At 39.0% G+C, this 20,350-nt stretch overlaps 1 protein-coding gene across 3 annotated transcripts in view; it reads right to left on the reverse strand.

Moving 5' to 3' along the window:
* Positions 1-10,459: 10,459 nt before the first annotated feature.
* The window catches only part of LOC109430988 (eukaryotic peptide chain release factor GTP-binding subunit ERF3A), a 56,387-nt gene continuing 46,496 nt past the window's right edge, over positions 10,460-20,350 (reverse strand). For all 3 annotated transcript variants that reach the window (XM_029871474.2, XM_062849837.1, XM_062849836.1), the window contains exons 2-9: positions 19,074-19,265; positions 18,858-19,004; positions 18,438-18,786; positions 18,091-18,364; positions 17,926-18,012; positions 17,685-17,861; positions 13,272-13,440; positions 10,460-13,194 (exon numbers count right to left, since the gene is read on the reverse strand). In XM_029871474.2, the coding sequence (XP_029727334.2) occupies positions 13,151-13,194; positions 13,272-13,440; positions 17,685-17,861; positions 17,926-18,012; positions 18,091-18,364; positions 18,438-18,786; positions 18,858-19,004; positions 19,074-19,265 (1,439 nt within the window). In that variant the 3' untranslated portion in view covers positions 10,460-13,150. The remainder of the gene's footprint in view (positions 13,195-13,271; positions 13,441-17,684; positions 17,862-17,925; positions 18,013-18,090; positions 18,365-18,437; positions 18,787-18,857; positions 19,005-19,073; positions 19,266-20,350) is intronic.

Here is a 20,350-nt window from a genome sequence, read left to right on the forward strand (position 1 = left end):
ATTTTTCTTCTAAATGTCTTATCGCACTCATTTTCATTTATGTTGTATTACATACAATCAATTCACCGATATTCCTTCAATATGCCCATCCCCCTGTATCTTTCCAGCGTTGGGATCAAGTGTGTACAACATTTCCGAAAGATTTGCCGTGTAGTGAACTGCCCATAACTGCATATTTGTAACATTTGCAGTTTTTGTCAAAATTGAGTTAATACCGGGGCTCATCTCCAAATCATCAGTACTTTCATCTATCCAAATGAACTTTACAAATTTGTTCCACAAAATGTGACAAAAATACCAAGTCGTTTTGTCTCATTAACAAATATTAACGAATGTAACCGCATAACAGTCACACTGGGAATACATACTGGCCTCATAACGTACAATCAATCATATTTTGCTCTAATATTTTTTTGAACTATTCGCCCAGCATACAAGAAGGGCTGTAGACGATTTCATTGCAAAGTAATTAACTTTGAATTTTTGCCAAATTTTTGAAATTTAGATCCTTTTCCATACTAGTGCAAGTTGCAAACTTTGAGCTCAATTTTCTCCAATGCCTACTTTTGTCGAATGTGACTGTTATGCAGTTATGGGCAGTAGAAGGTCTTATACATTATCGACCGACCGTAGACATCGCCGGCTTAAAAACTTCCCACGAATTCTTTCGCTTGACTGACGACGGAAGATGATCTTGGATAGCACTTTGTAGGTGCCATTCAGAATTGTGAACGTTCAGAAATTTTCCTTTACTGAACTTTTTCGGATACATCTTATTAAGTGCAGATGCCATACCAATCATTATTGCCGAGCTGTTGAATGGATGGATCTTAATTAGGAATCAAACCATCCTCGTTTTTCAAAAACTCAAAAGAAACATTTGAATTCCGCGGAGGCCGTCGGTACGAAAGACTAATGCAATGACCGAACCATGATAATCTTTTGTAACTTTGGAGAATTTTATGTTTGATTGCTATTAGGGTAATTGTTCCCTTCGTTGTGGTAGTACCTAATGTTGCGGTAGTGGCATTTGAGCACTTTTTCGACTGAAATTTTACCAAAAGGCATTTTTAATAGATGTATTATGCTTATATTATTAGATTGCACCTTTTGTGTGCTTAAAATTTGCCCAAAAACCTATTTAAAAAAATATTTTCCTTAATATTTCTGCTGCTGTGTTCCTATTGTTGCGGTAGTGTTCCTAATCAATTTTGCGGTATCCCATATGATTTCAATGGGATACCGCAACTGTTGAAGTAGGCAATCGGTAACGGTTGCAACTCTTAGCGACGCCCTTGGTTACATAGTTTGTTAGGAAAATTTCCTAGTCAGTTCTTCTCAAGTACTCAAGCTGTTTGGACATAATCAATAAACATTAATTGTGGATTCAAGTCTTTTCCTCCGGACATATCCGTCGTTCCAAATCCTATTCTCAATAGCAACATTAGGAACAGAAATTAAATTTTACCTCCAAAATAGGAACAGTGTGCCTAATGTTGTGGTATGCGATTATTGATCTTAAACAGAGAGAAACGATAGTTTTCGTATTTTTCCCAGCAAATTTGGTTAGAAAACTACCGACTAACGTTTTAAAACCATTCATTAGATGGTACGATCATATTTTTTTGAATTAATTTACCTTATTACCACAACGATCGGCACACTTACCCTATTGCTTGCACCTTTCAGTCACCTTTTTGCTTCCGGAGAAATCCTTAAAATAATTATAAGAGCAATCGTTGAGGAAATCCCGGGATAAATACTGGGACTTGAGAGAAGCCCGGAGGAATCCCGGGACGATTTACGGAAGGAATCACTGAAAGAATCTTGGAGTATTCCTGAAAGAATTTTAAGAAGAGTCCCTGAAAGAATCTCAGGAGAAATCTAGGAAAGAATCTCTGATAGAATCTTAGGAGAAATTCCTTCAAGAATCCTGAGAGGAATCATGAATGGAAATCCATGGAAAATAAATAATTGAGTCGCGGGACAAATTTCTGAAGAAATCTGGGATATCAACAAAGGGGGCTATTTTATAACTCGAGTCGATTTAATCGGGTCGCCTGCTACCACTGTCGAGTCGAGCAGAAAAGCTATCACAGAAACCGACTAGCTCGACAGTCGACAGCAGAAGAGTGGTCGATTCGCGATTTTGACAGTTTACTGAGAGGAATTTTGTTTACACAAGCTTTTTACGAGCGGCCGCGTCGTTGAATGTTGGTGTCTGCGGCAAACATGTCCAGCTGGGTGATGCGTGTCTGGTAGTGGTCATGTGGAATCGGTCAACCCAATCTGGTCCTGTTGCGGGCATCGGAATTACACCCGCGGGGACCTGGATCGTGAACATTTCGGTCAGGGCACCAAAACCAGGCATGCGAAGGCTCTGTCTACATGATTTTTTATATTCATCTTCTTGGTCACCGTAAAACGTCAAATGGCCTCCCCGGCCAACCATTGGTCAACCCGTGGCCACCGGAATGTGGTCTGCAAAAGCTTATTTCGAGGACGGGTCAAAACTAGAAATGCGACGGCTCTATCTTCATGCTTTTTCATATCCATTATCTTGGTTACCGTAAAGAGGTCCAATGTCCTCCCTGGCCAATCGAAATGCGTCCTGAAGGTGCTTTCTTCGTGAACGCCAAAACTAGGCATGCGACGGTCAATCTTCTTGATTCTTTATATTTATTATCTTTTTTTTCCTCCCCGCTGTTAGGGAAATCAAGCCACTACATATAATAAGCTGAACTTTTGTGACATCCATTATCCATAAAAAGGACCAATGGCCGGGCGACTGTGGTCATCCCGTGATCATAAGAATGAGACCTGCAGAAATCTGTTTCGAGGACGTTCAGGCCATGGAGCCAGAACTACGCATGCGACGACTCTATTTTCATGAATTTTCCTCTCTGGTCCTCCGGAAATTAATCTACAGATTCTTCAAGGAATTCCTCTGGGAATTCCTACAGGAATTTCTGTAGTAATTACTTCAGAAATTCCAGTAGGAAATCCTTCAGAATTTCTAGGAATTTCTCCGAAAATTCCTCTAAAAATTTCCCCAAAAATTCCTCTAGGAATTTCTCCAAAAATTTCACCAGGAATTCCTCTAGGAATTTCTCCAGAAATTCCTCTAGGAATTTCTCCAGAAATTCTTCTGGGAATTTCTTCAGAAATTCTTCTGGGAATTTCTCCAGAAATTCTTCTGGGAATTTCTCCAGAAATTCTTCTGGGAATTTCTCCAGAAATTCTTCTGGGAATTTCTCCAGAAATTCTTCTGGGAATTTCTCCAGAAATTCTTCTGGGAATTTCTCCAGAAATTCTTCTGGGAATTTCTGCAGAAATTCTTCTGGGAATTTCTCCTTGAGGAATTTCTGGAGAAATTCCTTGAGGAATTTCTGGAGAAATTTCTTGAGGAATTTCTGGAGAAATTTCTTGAGGAATTTCTGGAGAAATTTCTTGAGGAATTTCTGGATAAATTCTTAGAGGAATTTCTAGAGGAATTCCTAGAGGAATTTCTGGAGAAATTTCTTGAGGAATTTCTTGAGGAATTTTTATAGAAATTTCTAGAGGAATTTCTGGTGAAATTCCTAGAGGAATTTCTGGAGAAATTACTTGAGGAATTTCTGGAGAAATTTCTAGAGGAATTTCTGGAGAAATTCCTAGAGGAATTTCTGGAGAATTTACTAGAGGAATTTTTGGAGAAATTCCTAGAGTAATTTCTGGAGAAATTCCTAGAGTAATTTCTGGAGAAATTCTCACAGCAATTTCTGGAGAAATTCCTAGAGGAATTTCTGGAGAAATCCCTAGAGGAATTTCTGGAGAATTTACTGGAGGAATTTTTGGAGAAATTCCTAGAGTAATTCCTGGAGAAATTCCTAGAGTAATTTCTGGAGAAATTCCTAGAGCAATTTCTGGAGTAATTCCTAGAGGAATTTCTGGAGAAATCCCTAGAGGAACTTCTGAAGATTTTTCTAGAGGAATTTCCTGGAGGAATTCCCAGAGGAATTCCTGTAGGAATACCTGGAGGAATTCCTAAAGGAATTTCTGGAGGAATTCCTGGAGGAATTTGTAGAGGAGTTTCTCGAGGAATTCCTAGAGAAGTTCGTGGAGGAATTCCTAGATGAATTCTTTGAGGAATTTCGAGAGGAGTTCCTGGAGGAATTCCTAGAGAAACTCCTAGAGAAACTTCCAGAGGAATTCCTAGAGGAATTTCCGGAGGAATTCCTAGAGGAATTATGTAGGAATTCCTAGAGGAATATCTGGAGGGATTCCTAGAGAAATTTTTTGAGGAATTCTGGAGGAATTCCTTGTGGAATTTCTGGAGGAATTCCTTGAGTGTAATCGGTTCATTCCGACGCAATTCCTGGTTTCAGTTTCTTAGATGCCTGCAGGCGAAGAATCAAGTTTTGATCACCTAACACAGGATAAACATAAAAAGATGGAAGATCTGGCGCTATGGCCAAAGCGTCCTCGGAGCAGGCTCCTCCAGAGCAGATTCCGGTTGCCACGGGTTGGCCAGGGAGGTCATTAATCCTTTTTATGGATAATATTTAAAGAAAGACCAGAAAAAATTACTGAAAGAACTCCGGTAGAAAATCTAGGAAGAATTCTGAAAAAAAAAACCTGAAAAATACAGGTAGAAATCCCTAAAACAATCTCAAAAGAAGTCCTCTCCAATATCCTGGAGGGATTCCGGGCGATAACACTGAAAGAATTCAGGAGAAATACCAGAATGAATCCTTGGAGGATTAAATGTAGGAATCCTGTGTGAAATCACTTGAGGAATCCCGAAATGAATCCCTGAAGGATACCTCGATCCTTGAAGGAATCCCGGAGTTAATTTCGGAAAGAATCTCTGAAAAAAACTCGAAAGCTATCCCTGCAGGAATTCTAGAAGAAATACCAGAAGGAATCTCAGAAGACTAAAGAAATCCAGTAGAAATTCATAAAGAAAACTCGGAAGAAATCCTGAAGGAATCTCAGGAGGAATCCCGAAGGAATACCAGGATAAATGCCTAGAGGAATCACAAGATGAATTTCTGATGGAATCCCTGAAAGAATCCCAAAATGAATTTTGGAAGTTGTACAGGTATACCTCGATTTAGTGGACCCTCGATTATATAGACCCTCGATTTTATGTACTTCGATTTTATGTACATTTTACCTCGATTTTATGTACATTTTTTTAATGGTATTTTTTTAACTATTCAATCAGTTTAAAACTTGCAATTTATTACATGATGACTTATAAACCAGGGGTTTTCAGCCTTTAACACGAGAAGCACTTCATATCAATAAATTGTTTTGTAGAGTACCCATATTAGCGCCAATGCATACCTCATGACATACTTAGTTCAATATATTTACTGTAATCTCATACTTCCCTTTCTGGCTTCATTTTTTTTTTATAAATATCCCTGACTTTGTCGATGATGGCGATGAGCGGAGTATATGGAGTAATTTTCTGGCAATATTTTTTTTATAGATCCCTTAGCAATAACAAAATTTTTGACGGATGCATGCAAACTGATTCGCCAGATCTTCTCTCAAAGTTTTCCTACAAACTTTTTTCAACGATTCTTATGACTTCCTCACCGAGAATTTTATTAAATACCTGATATTTTTGGTGGATTTGCTGATTGAATTCCAAAATTTATAGCAAATTCCCTAAAAAAGTCATTGTAATGCTTTGGATGATTACTGACAAGATTTGTGATAAGTTATTTCTAGTACTCAGATCTAGTTAGTCAAGGTTTCCCGATTTCAGCGTTCCTTCACGTGCACATTCCCTGGAGGAATCTTTGAAGGAGCCACTTGAGCAATTCGTGAGCTGCTGGAACAACTTCTTGCGTTGATTACTTCACTGTCTGCGAGGGGGATTGCGCCTGCTTCTTTCATGCAGCTTGTGTGAATTTGACCGAAGATGTGTTGCCAATACTCTCTGGCAATATAGTGTCTATCCGGTTGGAATCAAGACCGACATTCAATCACAAATTGCCATTTTCTTGGTCCATAAGTGTCGCAACTGTTTCGCATCTAGTGCGCTGTGTTGCTGGCAACAACGGGAAGGATGCGCACTACTTTTGACATGACTAAAAAACGTCGTGAGTTGGGTCGCGTCGCGACTTGATTGTGCGAAGTCCGGTTTGGTGGCGGCCCGACAATAATATGGATGTGTGATCAGTGCATGATAGATTATCAACAAATGAGAGGTGAACGACGACCTTTGTCTCATGCAACGGTTGCTGCCAAGTCGATTGAAGAGGAAGTGAGAGAGTTAAAAAACACGGTATCAGAGATCGTGCAAACTCTTTCTAAAATTGCTCCATCAGATGTACCGAAAAGAATGACACCATGTCACTTGACTCCGAAATCAGAGCACGCACTTTTGAGCGGAACGGATGCATGTGTTGCTGATGCGAATTGTACGAACAGCGAAGCCGAATGTAGCCAGCAATCAAGGTGTACGACGGACAAGGACAAGACGACGAATGATACCAACTTCTCCCTGTTTCTTTCTAATATCGTCGTCAGAGTTAGCGAAAGGGACGTTTATCGAATGGTTTCCCGTTCTCTTGGAACTTCGGAGCTTGAGCGAATCGATATCGTTAGGCTGACGACGAACTGGAGTGATCACCGTGCAATCGATTACTTGTCGTTTAAGGTGGTTTTAGACGGGCGGTACAAATGTCGCGCAATGAACCCATCTACATGGCCTGTTAATGTTAAATTTAGAGAGTTTGTGAATAAGTGTGATAATACTTGAAGGCCTTAATTCATGAGATTTGTGTCATGTTAGATTGAAGTTTTTACGTTATTTTCTTGGTTATTTGTTGCTTGTTTTTTCGTTTTTCTTTCTACTGTTGATTATTGTTCATTATGTTGATGAATTAGTGAACTGTTATGAATGTTTGGGTTGTGAAGTCATGCTTCACGATAAAAATAGAAGTATAGTGTCTAGGTAGTTTGTTTTTAATGATTGTAATCTGAATTATTGCAATAAGATGGAAGTACATATTTGAATTTCGAATGTTTGTTAGATAATGTTGTGTGAATATGTGTTACTTAGTTTTTAAGAAACAGTCTGTACAGTGAATACTGAAGACAAAGAATAATAAATAAATAAATAAATAAAGAATACATGGAACAACTTTTGAAGAAATCCCTGCCGAAATTTCTGAAGTAGTTCTAGTAATATTGAACAAGTATCTAAAGATATCTCCGAAAGTATCACTGAAGAAATTTCAAAAAGAATTTTAAAAAATCTGAAGAAAATTCTAAATAAATTCCTTAAAGCATTTCTGAAAAAAGGATTATCTTTGAAATTCATAGATGGATTTTCTGAAGAAGTTCCGGAAGGAATACCTGGAAACTACTGCTAGAATAACTAACAAAACCTCAAGAGATATTAAAAAAAACCTGGGGGAACCCCCAAAAAAATTTTTAAACAAAGTTTCAATGAAGTCTTTGAGAAACTCATAGAGGAATTCTTAGAGGTGCGCTTGGAGGAAATCCTGGAGATATTTCTAGTAAAATATATAGAGGAATAACCGGCGGAATTTCTGAGGAAATCTCTGTGTCAATTTCTGCAGGAATCTCTGTATAAATGTCTTCCAGCCTTTCCATAGCAATCCTCTATAGCAGTCGGCAAAATCTGTAGAAAAATTTCTGAAGTAATCCTTGGAGGATTTCCTAACTTAAGAAATCCTTGGAGCAATTTCTGGAAGAAAAATGTCTTTAAGCAATATCTAAAGGCATGTGAATAAATTTTGGGATTTTCTTTTATAATATCTGATAGAATTCCAAAAGCAATCATTGGAGACAGTTTTTTTTTAAAACTTCTGAGATAATTTTAAAGAAGTTTTGATTTTCTGATTCTGATACATTGAGAAACAGAAACTCAAAACTTCTTCAAAATTTGAACCATATTTTAAAAAAAGTTCATGGAATACTTTTGAGAAACTTCATGGAAGGTTTTCTAGATGAATGCTTCGAAAAAACTCTGAAGGAATCTCTTTCAAAGAAATTCGTAGATGAATTTCAAGAACAATCTATGCAAGATTTTTCGAACCCATGCAACATTTATGGAAGCCATCCGTGTAAGACTTTCTTAAGGAGTTCTTATAGAAGTTTCTATATGACATTCTAAAGTCTAGAGGAATCCCTAGAAGATTTTTGTGAAAAAATTCTGACTGAATTTCTTTCGAATTTCCTGGATGAGTTTTTGAAGTAAATCTATGAGCTGTTTCCAAAGATTTTTTCAGGAACTCGTGAAAGATTTTTTTTAACGAGTCCTAGGATGGATTTCAACAAGGTTCTATGAAAGAATTTTCGAAAAATCTGTGGAAGTTTATTAAAATCAATGTAGAAAATTATAAAAAAAAACTCTGAAGGAAAATCTGGAGATATTTTTGAAGAAATTATTAGTCGAATTTATAATAAAATCCATGGAAGATTTTCTGAAGGAACCCCCAGAGTAATTTCTACAGGAATCTCTGCAGAAAGTTCCCTAATGGATCTCATACTTTTTAAAGAGTCCCTGGAGAATATTCAAGAAAAATCCCAGGAAGTTTTTCTGACAGAAATTCAGATCCAAAAAATCCCTGGAGCAACTTCTAAAGCCAACCCTGGAGAATGTTTTGAAATAAATCCTCGGGGAACCGTTTGAGAGAATGCTTTAAGGAATTCTCGAAGGATTCAGACAAATATCTAAAAAAAAGTCTCGAAAAAAAGGTAAATCTCTGAAGGATTTTCTGAAGAAATCCCTGGAGGAGTATCAACAAAAATTCATACACAACTCTTTCTGAAACATCCGGAGAAATCACTGGAGAGGAATTTCTGTAGAAATTGGAAATTGTTGCGAGAATTTTTGATGAAATCCTTGGAAGAGTTTAGAAAGTAACCCCAGTTTAAATTTTTGAAACATTTTCTGAAAAATAGATTATGAAGGCATAGCTGAAAGTTTTATTGAAGGAATCTCTGGAGTAATTTGAATAAATGTCCAAAGATATTTCTAATGGAATCTCTGAATGCATTTTTGTAAGAATCATCAGAGGAATTTCTACTCAAATTCAAAAATATTTTTTTGGAAAAAAATGGGGAGGAATTTCAGAAGAAAATCATTGAAATACTTGGAATGAATTCTTTGTGAAATTCATAGAACAGAAAGAATTTCTAAACAAATCTCTAAAGAAAATTTCCAAATGGAAGATTTTTTGAAAGAATCCGAAAAGGATTTTTTGGCCGAACACTCGGACAAATTTCAGCAAACAAAAACAGAAAGATATTTTACAAGAGTTTCTGAAGAAATTTTTGGTAGATTTCTCCAAAAGATACTCCAAATAAATGCCTAGAGAAATTTATGAATAAATAACTAGAAGAATTTCTGAAATAATTCTTGGGCCAATTTCTCAAAAAAATCTCTGAAATAACTTGGGTAAACTGTAACATGATGATTTAATGTGGCAAGTTTCATTCGCAGACCGTCGTAATAGAGTTGAAAATTCTGAGTTCACTTAACTTTATTTAACACCTCAGAATTGCAACAAAAGGCGACCGAGACCGAGAAGATAGCGGCACAAGCCTACACTACTCATACAGAAAGATCGTTCGGCAAATACAGCACAACCAGTAACCACGCTCTATCAAGTGCTTGTCACGAATCTCTAAATTTCCGAAGGAATCCCTTGAGGAATTTATGAAGCAATTCGTAAACAAATTCCAGGGTAAATAAATCCTCAGAGATATTTTCAAAAAAATCCCTGAATGAATTTCCAATTTATTTATTTTTTTCAATTTTTTGGGATATTTATGCAAATAGCGTTATTGTGTATGTCCATTGCACAAAATATTGGCTTTTCAATCAACCATAAATAGTTTTAGACAAATTACTTCGAGCATAATGAAATAGCGAAATAGTGGTTTATTCGTTATTAAGCGAGAATTACTAATATAGGTCAAAAACTCCGAGCCTTTTATCGAAAACTCAATTTTCATGCAGTTTTTATATGTTTTGGTACATTTTGGTATAAAATTTAAATAAAAATAAAATAAAAAATTTTGCTTCGATTTTATGTAAAATTCGATTTTATAGACATTTCAAAAATTGAAATGTCCACTAAATCGAGGTACACCTGTATCAATGAAGGAATCTCAAAGAAATCCCAGGAAAAATCTCTAAAGAAATCCCAGGAAAATCCTTACAGAATCTCTGAATGAATCAACGAACAAACCCTGGCAGGAATTCTACAGTAATCTCGGATGGAAAACTGGCGAAAGAAAAGCATTCGTCTCGTTGTGATCTTCAGCGACTGAAACAAAGAAAGTGTTTGATAGGTGGAAGCAGTAATATCAATCAAACAGATGAATCTTCAAATTTTCAGAAGATGATCATGTCAGTAGAGCTAACATCCACGTTTAAATATGAAATTCTTCAAAACATTCGAATAATTTGTGACATCGGCGGTTGTGTTTTCAAAGAGGTGTTTATTTTACTTCTTTTCTTTAAAAGATAAACAAATAAAAAACGAAAATAGTAATTATAATTAGATAAAGGAGTTTCCATTGTTGTTTTGATTAAATGTAGAATAGTTGTTTTTGCTGCTGTTTCACCCTCCCTTTCTATCTGCTTCGTTTCAATTCTGTTATCTGTTTTGCATAACCCCTTTCTACTCTCCTCTTTCTGTCTCTCCTTCTTGTTTACAATTTTATTGTTTGTGTGTTCGTTTTTTAGCTTTACTAGCTCGAAACAGAACAAGGTTTAATATCTTGTCTCATCCAATGCGCTGGCTGCTTGTATGCTACTGCATGTTTATTTATTTCTTCATTAATCTGTTCCTCAACGGTTTTAGGTGTGTAAATTGTGTAAATGTTTTAGCATATTTAGCTCTAGTTAAATTAATTCTCATTTCGATACCTCGCACTCGACCACACACACTCGCGTCCACATTTCCGCAATCAATCCCCGGTTCCAGTTTGCTTCCAGGCGAATAAAAAAGGCGACATTTTGAAGCTGCTACAACTCTCTATGTTCAATCCTAAAATGGTGAAAAACCGCCCTCTGATACCGCACTACCACACCCTAGTAAACCTACTGAACTCACTCACACCTACAACCTCGCAAACACACACATACAAGTTCGAAAATCTCGAGAAGCACTTCGTTAAATACACAATCTGGAGCCGACTTCTAGTTTGCTGTGTCGTCGTGTCCACTATAAGTTACTATTACTTCCGTCGGCCAACTTCGAACGTATCCCCTAATTCTCCCTAGGTATCTCTCTCTTTCTTGCTCTCTCCGCTATAACGATGCCTAACTGCGCGTACACATGAATTTGATTAACGACCGCCCGCCCGCCAGCTCTTTTCACGGCAAACTTGGTTTGTTAATTTTCTTTAGCAATACAAAAAGCTAAAAACCTCATAATAATAAGCATTTTACATGATGAAACAAATCAAAAGTAACAATTGGTTGGATTTTTTTTTTTCTTAGTAAGATTTGTGTCCGTCTCGACCAGTGCAAACAGTGCGCGGGGGAAATACGTGAAACAGGATTAAATTGTCATAGTAATGAGATTGGATCTTGGTCTAGCAATAAGGCTTTGTAAGAAACAGATTCCAATCATCTATTAAAATTCAAGATGTGATTTATTCGAAACCATTGATTTATCATATTTCAAATCATTACTATAAACGTAATGTTCTTCAAATCATAAATGTCCAAGGTTTCACCGCCAGTGTCATACCACAATCTTATAAGTATTCCACGAATAAGAAAACAAGCCTTTGGGTAAATACATACTGATATATTTGCAACCCACAGATGATAAAATTACTATATCATAAAAGGTTTGACAAAGTTTTACTTTCACAGAAGATATCTTCATATGGTTCGATGTATTGCTTACCGGAAGAAAGATTCGTCACCACAATTAACCTTCGCAGTTAGTGCCTGCTGCCATCAATATTATTCATGATATCGTTTTACGATAACATGCATAAAAAGGAAATGATATTTTGTATTGTAACTGTACGTTCATTTGAGTTCTGTGGTGCTCTATTCGATTAATACTAATAGCCGACTTCCGAGCGCAGTTTTTCTTCTTTATTGCTAGTGAGCAATGGAAGAGAATCACTTCTCTTCGAAGGCACTGTCCGCCGGAGTTCGGTCACGGATTAACCAAATACAAACCCTCTTGATCCACTACTAAGCTGGAACAACGAATAAATTCGGGTTTCATGTATTCCCCCAACACGCACAAATGGTGTGTCTGCGTGTTGGTCTGTAAATCTCCGCGTCGTCGGTTATGTGCTCTCTCGCTGTCTGTGACGGGAGAGACAAACCCCTGGAGTTTCCCGTCCGAGCTCGAGAACTCCCGCCTGCCGTCTTGCGATTCGCCCTGGATGTTTTTTTGTTTGTTCCTTTTTATACAATAACGTGTTATCATTAAGATTATTGTTCCTGATGCGTATGATGTTCATTTCATGTTTCTTATATCATCGTTTCTTTTGTTTTTAGTTTACTGTGTGAGTGTGTTTGCTTGTTTTTTTTTACTTTGTTTTCTTGTGTTTCGCTTATTGTATATAAGTTCAGTCCTCCGCTTCCGCGATTATTTTTTTTATATTTTCAATTAGTTCCTCTTTTACAAATGATTGTTATCATAAGCATTTCCTATATGTTGTGTGTTTTGTGTCTTGATTTTCCCTTTTTGTTTTGTTTCATCTTGTTTTCGCCAACATGCGACGACGTGCGACAAGGAAGGAACGAAAATTGGTTTCACTTCTCGGGGACTTTGAAAGGGTAGATGGGTTTCCCGACAGTAGAATGAAAGAATCCATGATACTTTTAACATTGTTTTGCTTTCGAAGCAATACCGAAGAGATACTTTCTACTAGCTACGATTTGTTTTCTCTTCTTGATAGGAATAAACATAACACGATTTTAATAGCTTGCATCTACCACCTACCTTTGGGAAGATGAATGGTCTAAGCAGTGCCCGGCTTTTAGTAGTTTTTCGCTGCAGATTGTTAGTAGTAGTGGGTTTTTCTTTTGTTTTGCTGTGTCTGAGGAGACAAGTTCCTTACGGCAGAGGACGAGATAGCGTTGTTGTTTCTTTTAGTTCGTTACTATGTCTGTGTACTGATTTTAAAAACTTATTTATTCAATAACCTTCAGAACTTTACCGATGGCGATGGTTTTGTCTGTTTGTGGAGAAGATAAAGATAGAATTCAATGGATTAGCAATAACATCAGACACGGAAGGAAGCGGAATACTCACTTTCATCTCGCAACGTGAAGCGTCCCATCTGCGGGAAGAGTTTAAACTGCTCGAGACAGATCAGCCCGGAGCACTCAATTCTCATGATGGCCACCTGGTCCTGCTTGACGAAACGTGGCCGGGTCTTTGATTTCTCGCCTGTCTTCTTATCCACTAAGCAAATGAGAGCCTGCATGAGAAGGAAAAAATACGAAAAAAAACGAAAATAATTAGAATAACGACCATAGGAGCTTTAGAAGGAACCCGGAGATCCTAGATGTTCACATGTTGGTAAACAATCTCACATTGAGCACTAGGGAGAATTGTGCCCGATAACTTGAGGGTATCTACCATAGTTTACTATAGCACGCTCTTATGAAGAACGCCACACTAAAGATTATGTAACTTTAACGTGGAGCTGGGATTGTGCCACTGTCGAAAATATTTCATTTTGCTGTAAACGAAGGTACGCTTCAAAAGAACTTGGGATATGTATCAGGAAACAATAATCTTCTGGCGTACGGATATGCAATAATCAAAAGGTGGAAACTATACTAGAATGAACAACCGAAAAGCGCAAAGCACATGTCGCTGCCTTCTTATATTCCAGGTACTCATATTCGCTTGTTGCAGCATTTCAATTTTATCGCTATTTGGAACTTGAACCCACATCTTTAACCCCGGAAGATCTCACCCGAAAGGCTAGAGTAAAAAGAAGAACCGCTACGCTTCTATAAGCTTGTTGAGGGAACGAAACATTTGGCATAAGATCGTTTGGCATAAAGACATTTGGCATAACGGTCATTTGGCATAATCGAATTGCACCCTTCTTTATGCCAAGTGTCCAGTATGCCAAATGACCGTTATGCCAAATGTTTTTATGCCAAGCGACCTTATTCCAAACGGCCTTATGCCAAATAACACAGACCCGTCCGGTGTCTACTCATAAGACAAAATAAAATTCACTGAGTTTTCCAGGTTTTTCTAGGGAGTAATTTTGAGAATTTATAACTCAAAAGTAACCCCAAATTTTAGTTAAATGTATATATCTTTCAAAAACTATACAGAACCTTTCTAAAAAATTAGTGAAAGTTTTAAGGTAAAATGCGTTAAGTTTTTTGGATTAATTGGAAGAAATTGATTTAACAATTCTATCGAAAATTTCTTTTGATAAGAAATGACATCCAAACAATCTCAAATCAGGAAAAAAAAATTAGGAAGTCCAATCCATAATTGCACAGGTTACCTGACCATTGAATTGCTAGTACATATAGTTTTGAAACTGAACTGTGCTGGTGATGTAGTAATGTTGAGATTTAGATGAAAATTCAATGGAAAATTGGAATCACGATAGCATATCAACAATTTTGAAAAAAAAAAAAAACTGGTGATACTGATTGAATATTTTGACTATTACTTCCAAAGAAATTTTTTCGGTGTTCTTTCGGGATTTCTGAGAGTTGTTCTTGGGATTCATAGCAGAGTTTCTCCCGTAATTTCTGCATGAGTTTTACACGGGATCTCTACTGGGGTACCTTTTTTTCAGAGGTTTTCCGAAGTTGCTTACTGGACTCTTCCCAGAGATCGTTCAAAATCTTATCCAAAGTTTCTTCATGAATTTCTCTAAGTAGTTTTCCGGAATAGCTTTCCGACAGTTTTTCTCGGGATTTTTGCGAGGCTCTTACAGAAGTTCTTCCAGGGATTTCTTTTAGAGAGTTGGATTTCGCCGGAAGTTGCTCCCAGGATTTCTCTTAGAGATTTTTAGGATTCCCCCTTAAAATTTCTGCCGGGATTACTTCCAAGATGTTCCTGTTTTTCTCTGGATTTTTCTCCAAGCTACCTCTCGAGTTATTCCAATAGATCTTTGAGGGATTTCTCGCAAAAAATCACCTTCCGGTATTCTCCTGGAATTTCTTACAAGGATTTTTTTAGGTTTACACAGGAGACATTCCGAGAAAAGGTCCTGGAGAAATTATTCCAGAAAATGAGATAATGATTCCGATAAAATCGGCAAGAAAATCCCATGTGAATCAATGCAGGAAATACAGTCAACAATTTCGAAGAAGTCTGGAAAAAGCTCTGAAAGAAATCGCAAGAAGAACTCATGAGAAATAGCTTCTGCAGGAATCCTAAAAGGCGCTAAAAAACTTCAGAGTAAGCCCAGGATGAATTCAGAAAAACTCTGAGTGATGTCCCAGGGATCAGGAAGGAATCTTCTGAGAGAAGAACCAGGAGAAACTCCGAGACTTATCTCAGGTGCGAGATCCCGCTAGAACTGGAGATATTCCAGCTGGAACACCTGTAGAAATCCAAAGTGAAACTCTCAAAATAGCTCACGAAAATTGCAGGAGAAACATCTAAAGAAATCCCGACAGGGGCTCCTGCAGAAACTTCGTGGAAAATCCTGCAGAAAAATTGTGGAAAACTCCTTAAGAAATCTTTGCAAGAGCTGTAGTAGACATTCCTTAAAAAAAACTCCTGCAGCAACTCTGGAAGATATCCCTGGAAGATCTACTGGAAAAATCTCATGAGAAACACTGGAAGGAATCGCGAAAACCCTTTAAGAGGCATTCCAAGAGAAACTTAAGGAGAAATTCCGTGAAAACACTTGCGATATATTTTGAGAGACTCTTGTGTAGATCTCGGAATTAATCATGGGAGAAATCCCGTCAAAATTTCATTGGGCAAAAACGAAGAAGGAACTTCGAGAAAATCCCAGGACGGACTCTAAGAGTAATACCTAAAAAACCTCTAGAAGGAATTCTGGAAAAGAAATCCTCGTGTAAAACTCCAGCAGAAATCGGTAGGAATTCAGGAATTTCGGAACATTGTCAAGAAAAAAAAATCGAATCATGAAAAATGCCAGTAGGGAAAAATCTCCGGAAGGAATTCAAATCAAGAACACCATGAACTTTTGTCATGGTAAAATGCGGAAGGAATCCTGTGACAAATCCTAAATAGAAGGCATACTAAGAGGTATTTCTAAAGTAGTTTCAGAACGAAACCCTGACAGAATTTCTGGAAAAAGTCATTGTAACGGTATTTCTAGATTGATTTCAACTACCAGATTCATACCAACAATGTAGTAAACTCTGTGGACTCTACTTCTGAGTAGATCTACAAGTAGTAAAGTTCACTACTTGGTATTGATGTTTTATTTTTCATCGGTGTAAAATATCCCTGAGTATTCTAGGTTTTTCCCTGATAAATAAAACTCCCTGAGGATTTCCGGTTTTCCAGGTTTTTCCAGGTAATAGACACCCTGCTGGGTTTGGTCCTGCAAACCTGCGCGTCTGTTCTCCAAGAGGAGCGCCTCACTACAGCGTCTGAATCCCATGCCAGGGGCGGCTGATCGACGTCCAAGTGCCGGGAAAGGATTCTAAGCTCAACTGTACATTATAGTCCATCGATAAGTAGGAGATTGGTGTCCGGCCCTGCGATCTAACCGTAAAAAAAGCATTACAAGAAGCAGCCATCAACGACGCAGCCGAAACCGATGGAGCGGTTTTGAACGAGAAAAAGCAGCGTGGACGGTAATGCTGCAGCATGGAACCCGGCAGAATGTGGAACGATACAAACAGAAGCAAAAATAGCAGAACCGTCTCATTCGCGAGAAAAAAGGCCGCCTGGGAGAAGTGGAATGCGAAGAAATGGAACTGTTGTGCCGTTCTTAAGAAACGCGGAAGTTCTACCAGAAGCTTAACATATCCCCCTCCCGGCATCGTGCCCCAGCCAAAATATGCAGGGATAAGGTGGAAGCAGCACTACGATCAGCCCACGGCTGAAGAGGATGGAGAAGATTCAGTTCCCACGCTAAAAGGGATGTCAAGGATACCATTCATTAGCGCAACACCAACAAAGCAGCTGGTAAGGATGGTATAGCAGTTCATCTCATCAAAGTGGGCCCAGAAAAGTAGGCCGTCTGTTTGCACCAGTTCATATTAAGAATCTGGGAAACCGAACAGCTACCGGAAGAGTGAAGTTAATGGGTAATCTGTCCCATTCATAAAATAACGCGACCATTTGAAAGTCGATTACAAAATAGCTATGCAAGATCATCTTCTGTCGTCTGACATCTAAAACGAATGAGTTTGTAGGACATTATCAAGCCGGTTTCATCGACGGCCGATCGAAAACGGACCAGATCTTAACCGTACGACGAATACCAGTCCCAACGTATCACCTATGAATGGACTTCAAGGCGGTGTATGGTAGTATCGACCGCACAGAGCTATGGAAAATCATGAACGAAAACGGCTTTCTTGGGAAGCTGATCGGAATGATCAAAGCAACGATAGATGGTGCGCAAAACAGCGATAGGGTTTCGGGTGAACTATCCAATCCAGTTTATTCGAATCTCGCCGGAGACTGCGACAAGGTGATGAACTCTCCTGCCTACTATTCACTATACTATACATTTTATAATACACTCACCTTAACAGTAATTTCCTCCGCCGCACAGTGTATGTGCATCACCGCCGAGTAGCCCGCACAGATAATTGATTTGTGTTCTAGGATAACTACTTGCGCGTCGAAAACCTTTCCGGTTTTGATCGGGTTGGAGGCATCGCACAGCACGAATCCGGGCGACACGTCTTCCTCCTCGATGCCCTAGAATGGCGAAGAACCAAAAATTAATCACACAATTCGGGAATAGCTTTTCACGGCAACGCACTTTCACTTTAATCTTCACGTTTTCACCAGGCCCCACGGCGGTAACTTCCTCATCGTCCGACCACAGCTGATCCACGGACACTTGCGTCTGAAACGAAACGGAACGATCTCAGTTAGTTAGCGTTGACAAATTGAACATCGCGATCGCAGTTCGCCAGCTACTCACTCTGTTCGGCATCACCAGCAGGTTGATTCCCTTCTTGGCCATTCCCGATTCCACCTTGCCCATCAGGACCGTGCCCATGTCCTTGTACTTGTCGACGATGGGCATGATGAAGGGACCGTCGGTTTTGCGGTTCAGCGAAGGCAGCTCGTCGATGAATGGAATGAAGGCTGGCCCTCGGTACCAGGGGCAGACGGATTCACTGATCTGTTCCTTGATTCCCATGCCGGTGATGCCGGAGCACGGCATGAACGTCAGATCCTTGGTTGGGTTGAATCTAATGAATAGGAAAGGAAAGTGGTAATAGTATAAAGTACTTAGTAGTTAGTGGGAATTCCCGTCCAACTTACCCTAGCTTCTTGAGGTATGGTAAGATTTTGTCTTTGCATTCGTTGTACCGCTCCACGTCCCAGTTCACCGTCGGGTCGTCCATTTTGTTGACCAGCACCACCAGGTGCTTGACGCCGGCCGTCTTCGCCAACATCGCGTGCTCCCGCGTCTGCCCTCCCCGGTCGAAGCCGGTTTCGAACTCGCCCTTCCGGGCGGAAATGACCAGCACAGCGAGATCGGCCTGCGCCGCTCCGCCGATCATGTTCGGCACGAAACTCTTGTGTCCCGGTGCGTCCAGGATGGTGAAATGCTTTTTCTCAGTCTCAAAATAGGCACGACCCACCTCCACCGTTTTACCTTTGTCTCGTTCTGGGAAGATGCAAGAATGGGAAAGATTGTTAGATATGGAGGGACTTTTCGACTTACTTGTTCCTACAAACCTTCCTGATTTGTGTCCAGCGCCCACGACAAGTACCAACTTTCTCGGGATTTTTCACGTGCCTCTCGTTCGTACTTTTCTAGTGTTCGCTTGTCGACCATTCCCGTTAGGGACATAATCTGGCCACCTATTGTTGATTTACCAGCATCTAAAAGTATTGGAATTTAGTTTGTAAATTCAGGATTCAACCACGGATATCAAATGTTCTAATACTCACCAACATGTCCAATAAAAACTACATTCACATGCTCCTTCTTGCTCTTGCTTTCCTCCACCTTCGGGGGCTTCTTCTTGGACACTTTCGCGACACTGTCGCCGTCCACCTCACCGTCGTCCAATTCCATTTCCTCATCTTCGGGCGTCAGGATGGAGTCCTCCTCGGCGTCCCAACTGTCTAGTGGTTCACTTTCTGTAAAACGGGAAAAGAAATGGGACAAAGCATTAGTACCTACATAGCATACATACACTAATCATAATCGAATAAAAGCATGATATGCAGGGCTGATAGCGATTGGCAATACGAAATAGGAATGTATTTGCGCTGTAGCTCACAGAATATAAGATTCTTTGGATTTGCAACGAATTCCTATCATTTACAATCAAACCTGAAAATATGACTTCGAGTCATGTTGTTATTTGTTGATTCGTTGTTGATTTATGAGACTGTTAGGATTATGATTGTGATAATACTGTTGATTGATGTACTGTTGACTGAAAACTGAAACATTAAATTATGAGGGAAATATTGTAATTGTAATATTGGAATAGTGATGCAATTTTTTATGTTTTGTTGTACTTTAGTAGCTCGAGCTTGAATAGGGTCATCATCCCGTATTCTTCACGCGCCAATGTATGTTTTGGAACAAAACATACCAACCCACCCACCATCGTCACCACCGGCATCACCCTCTAAAGGAGCAGGCTAGAGCGGGAATCAATATTACGTAAATCAAGCACTTTGCCAAACGCCCGACCCACTTTAATAGGCATTAAAATTGCATCACCAAATTGGTTTCGCTTCGGGATATCTCCGCCCACAGCGGCGATGGCAGCCAGCAGCGTATGCCCACGACCTAGGCCAGAGTGGCGAATACAACGAGGAGCCAAAGACGTCATAAATGGAAACACACAAATCGGCCTCCAAACAATTTAGATGAGAAGGAAGACGAACTGAGGAGGGCACCGTTTTAGGGAAAATTATACGTATTCCTTTCAAACCGACGACGGTTAGAATCTGTCAGGAGCGTTTCGTCTGTTGGTGCGAATAAGGATTATAGTGACCAGAAACCTTCAATTGTGTTATTATACCAATAACTAGTAATAAAAAATAAGGACAACACCAACAGATGAACCAGCTTTGGGCTAAGAATCTCTTGAATAAAGAAATATTAACACATATAACGATAAAAAATGATATATGTACGATTGTAACAATACGAAAAAGCCGTATTACAGAAGAAAATAACACGTGAATCGCTGACGAAGACATTATCG

This window comes from Aedes albopictus, chromosome 2 (assembly GCF_035046485.1).
Source record: "Aedes albopictus strain Foshan chromosome 2, AalbF5, whole genome shotgun sequence".
Classification (NCBI taxonomy): Eukaryota; Metazoa; Arthropoda; class Insecta; order Diptera; family Culicidae; genus Aedes; species Aedes albopictus.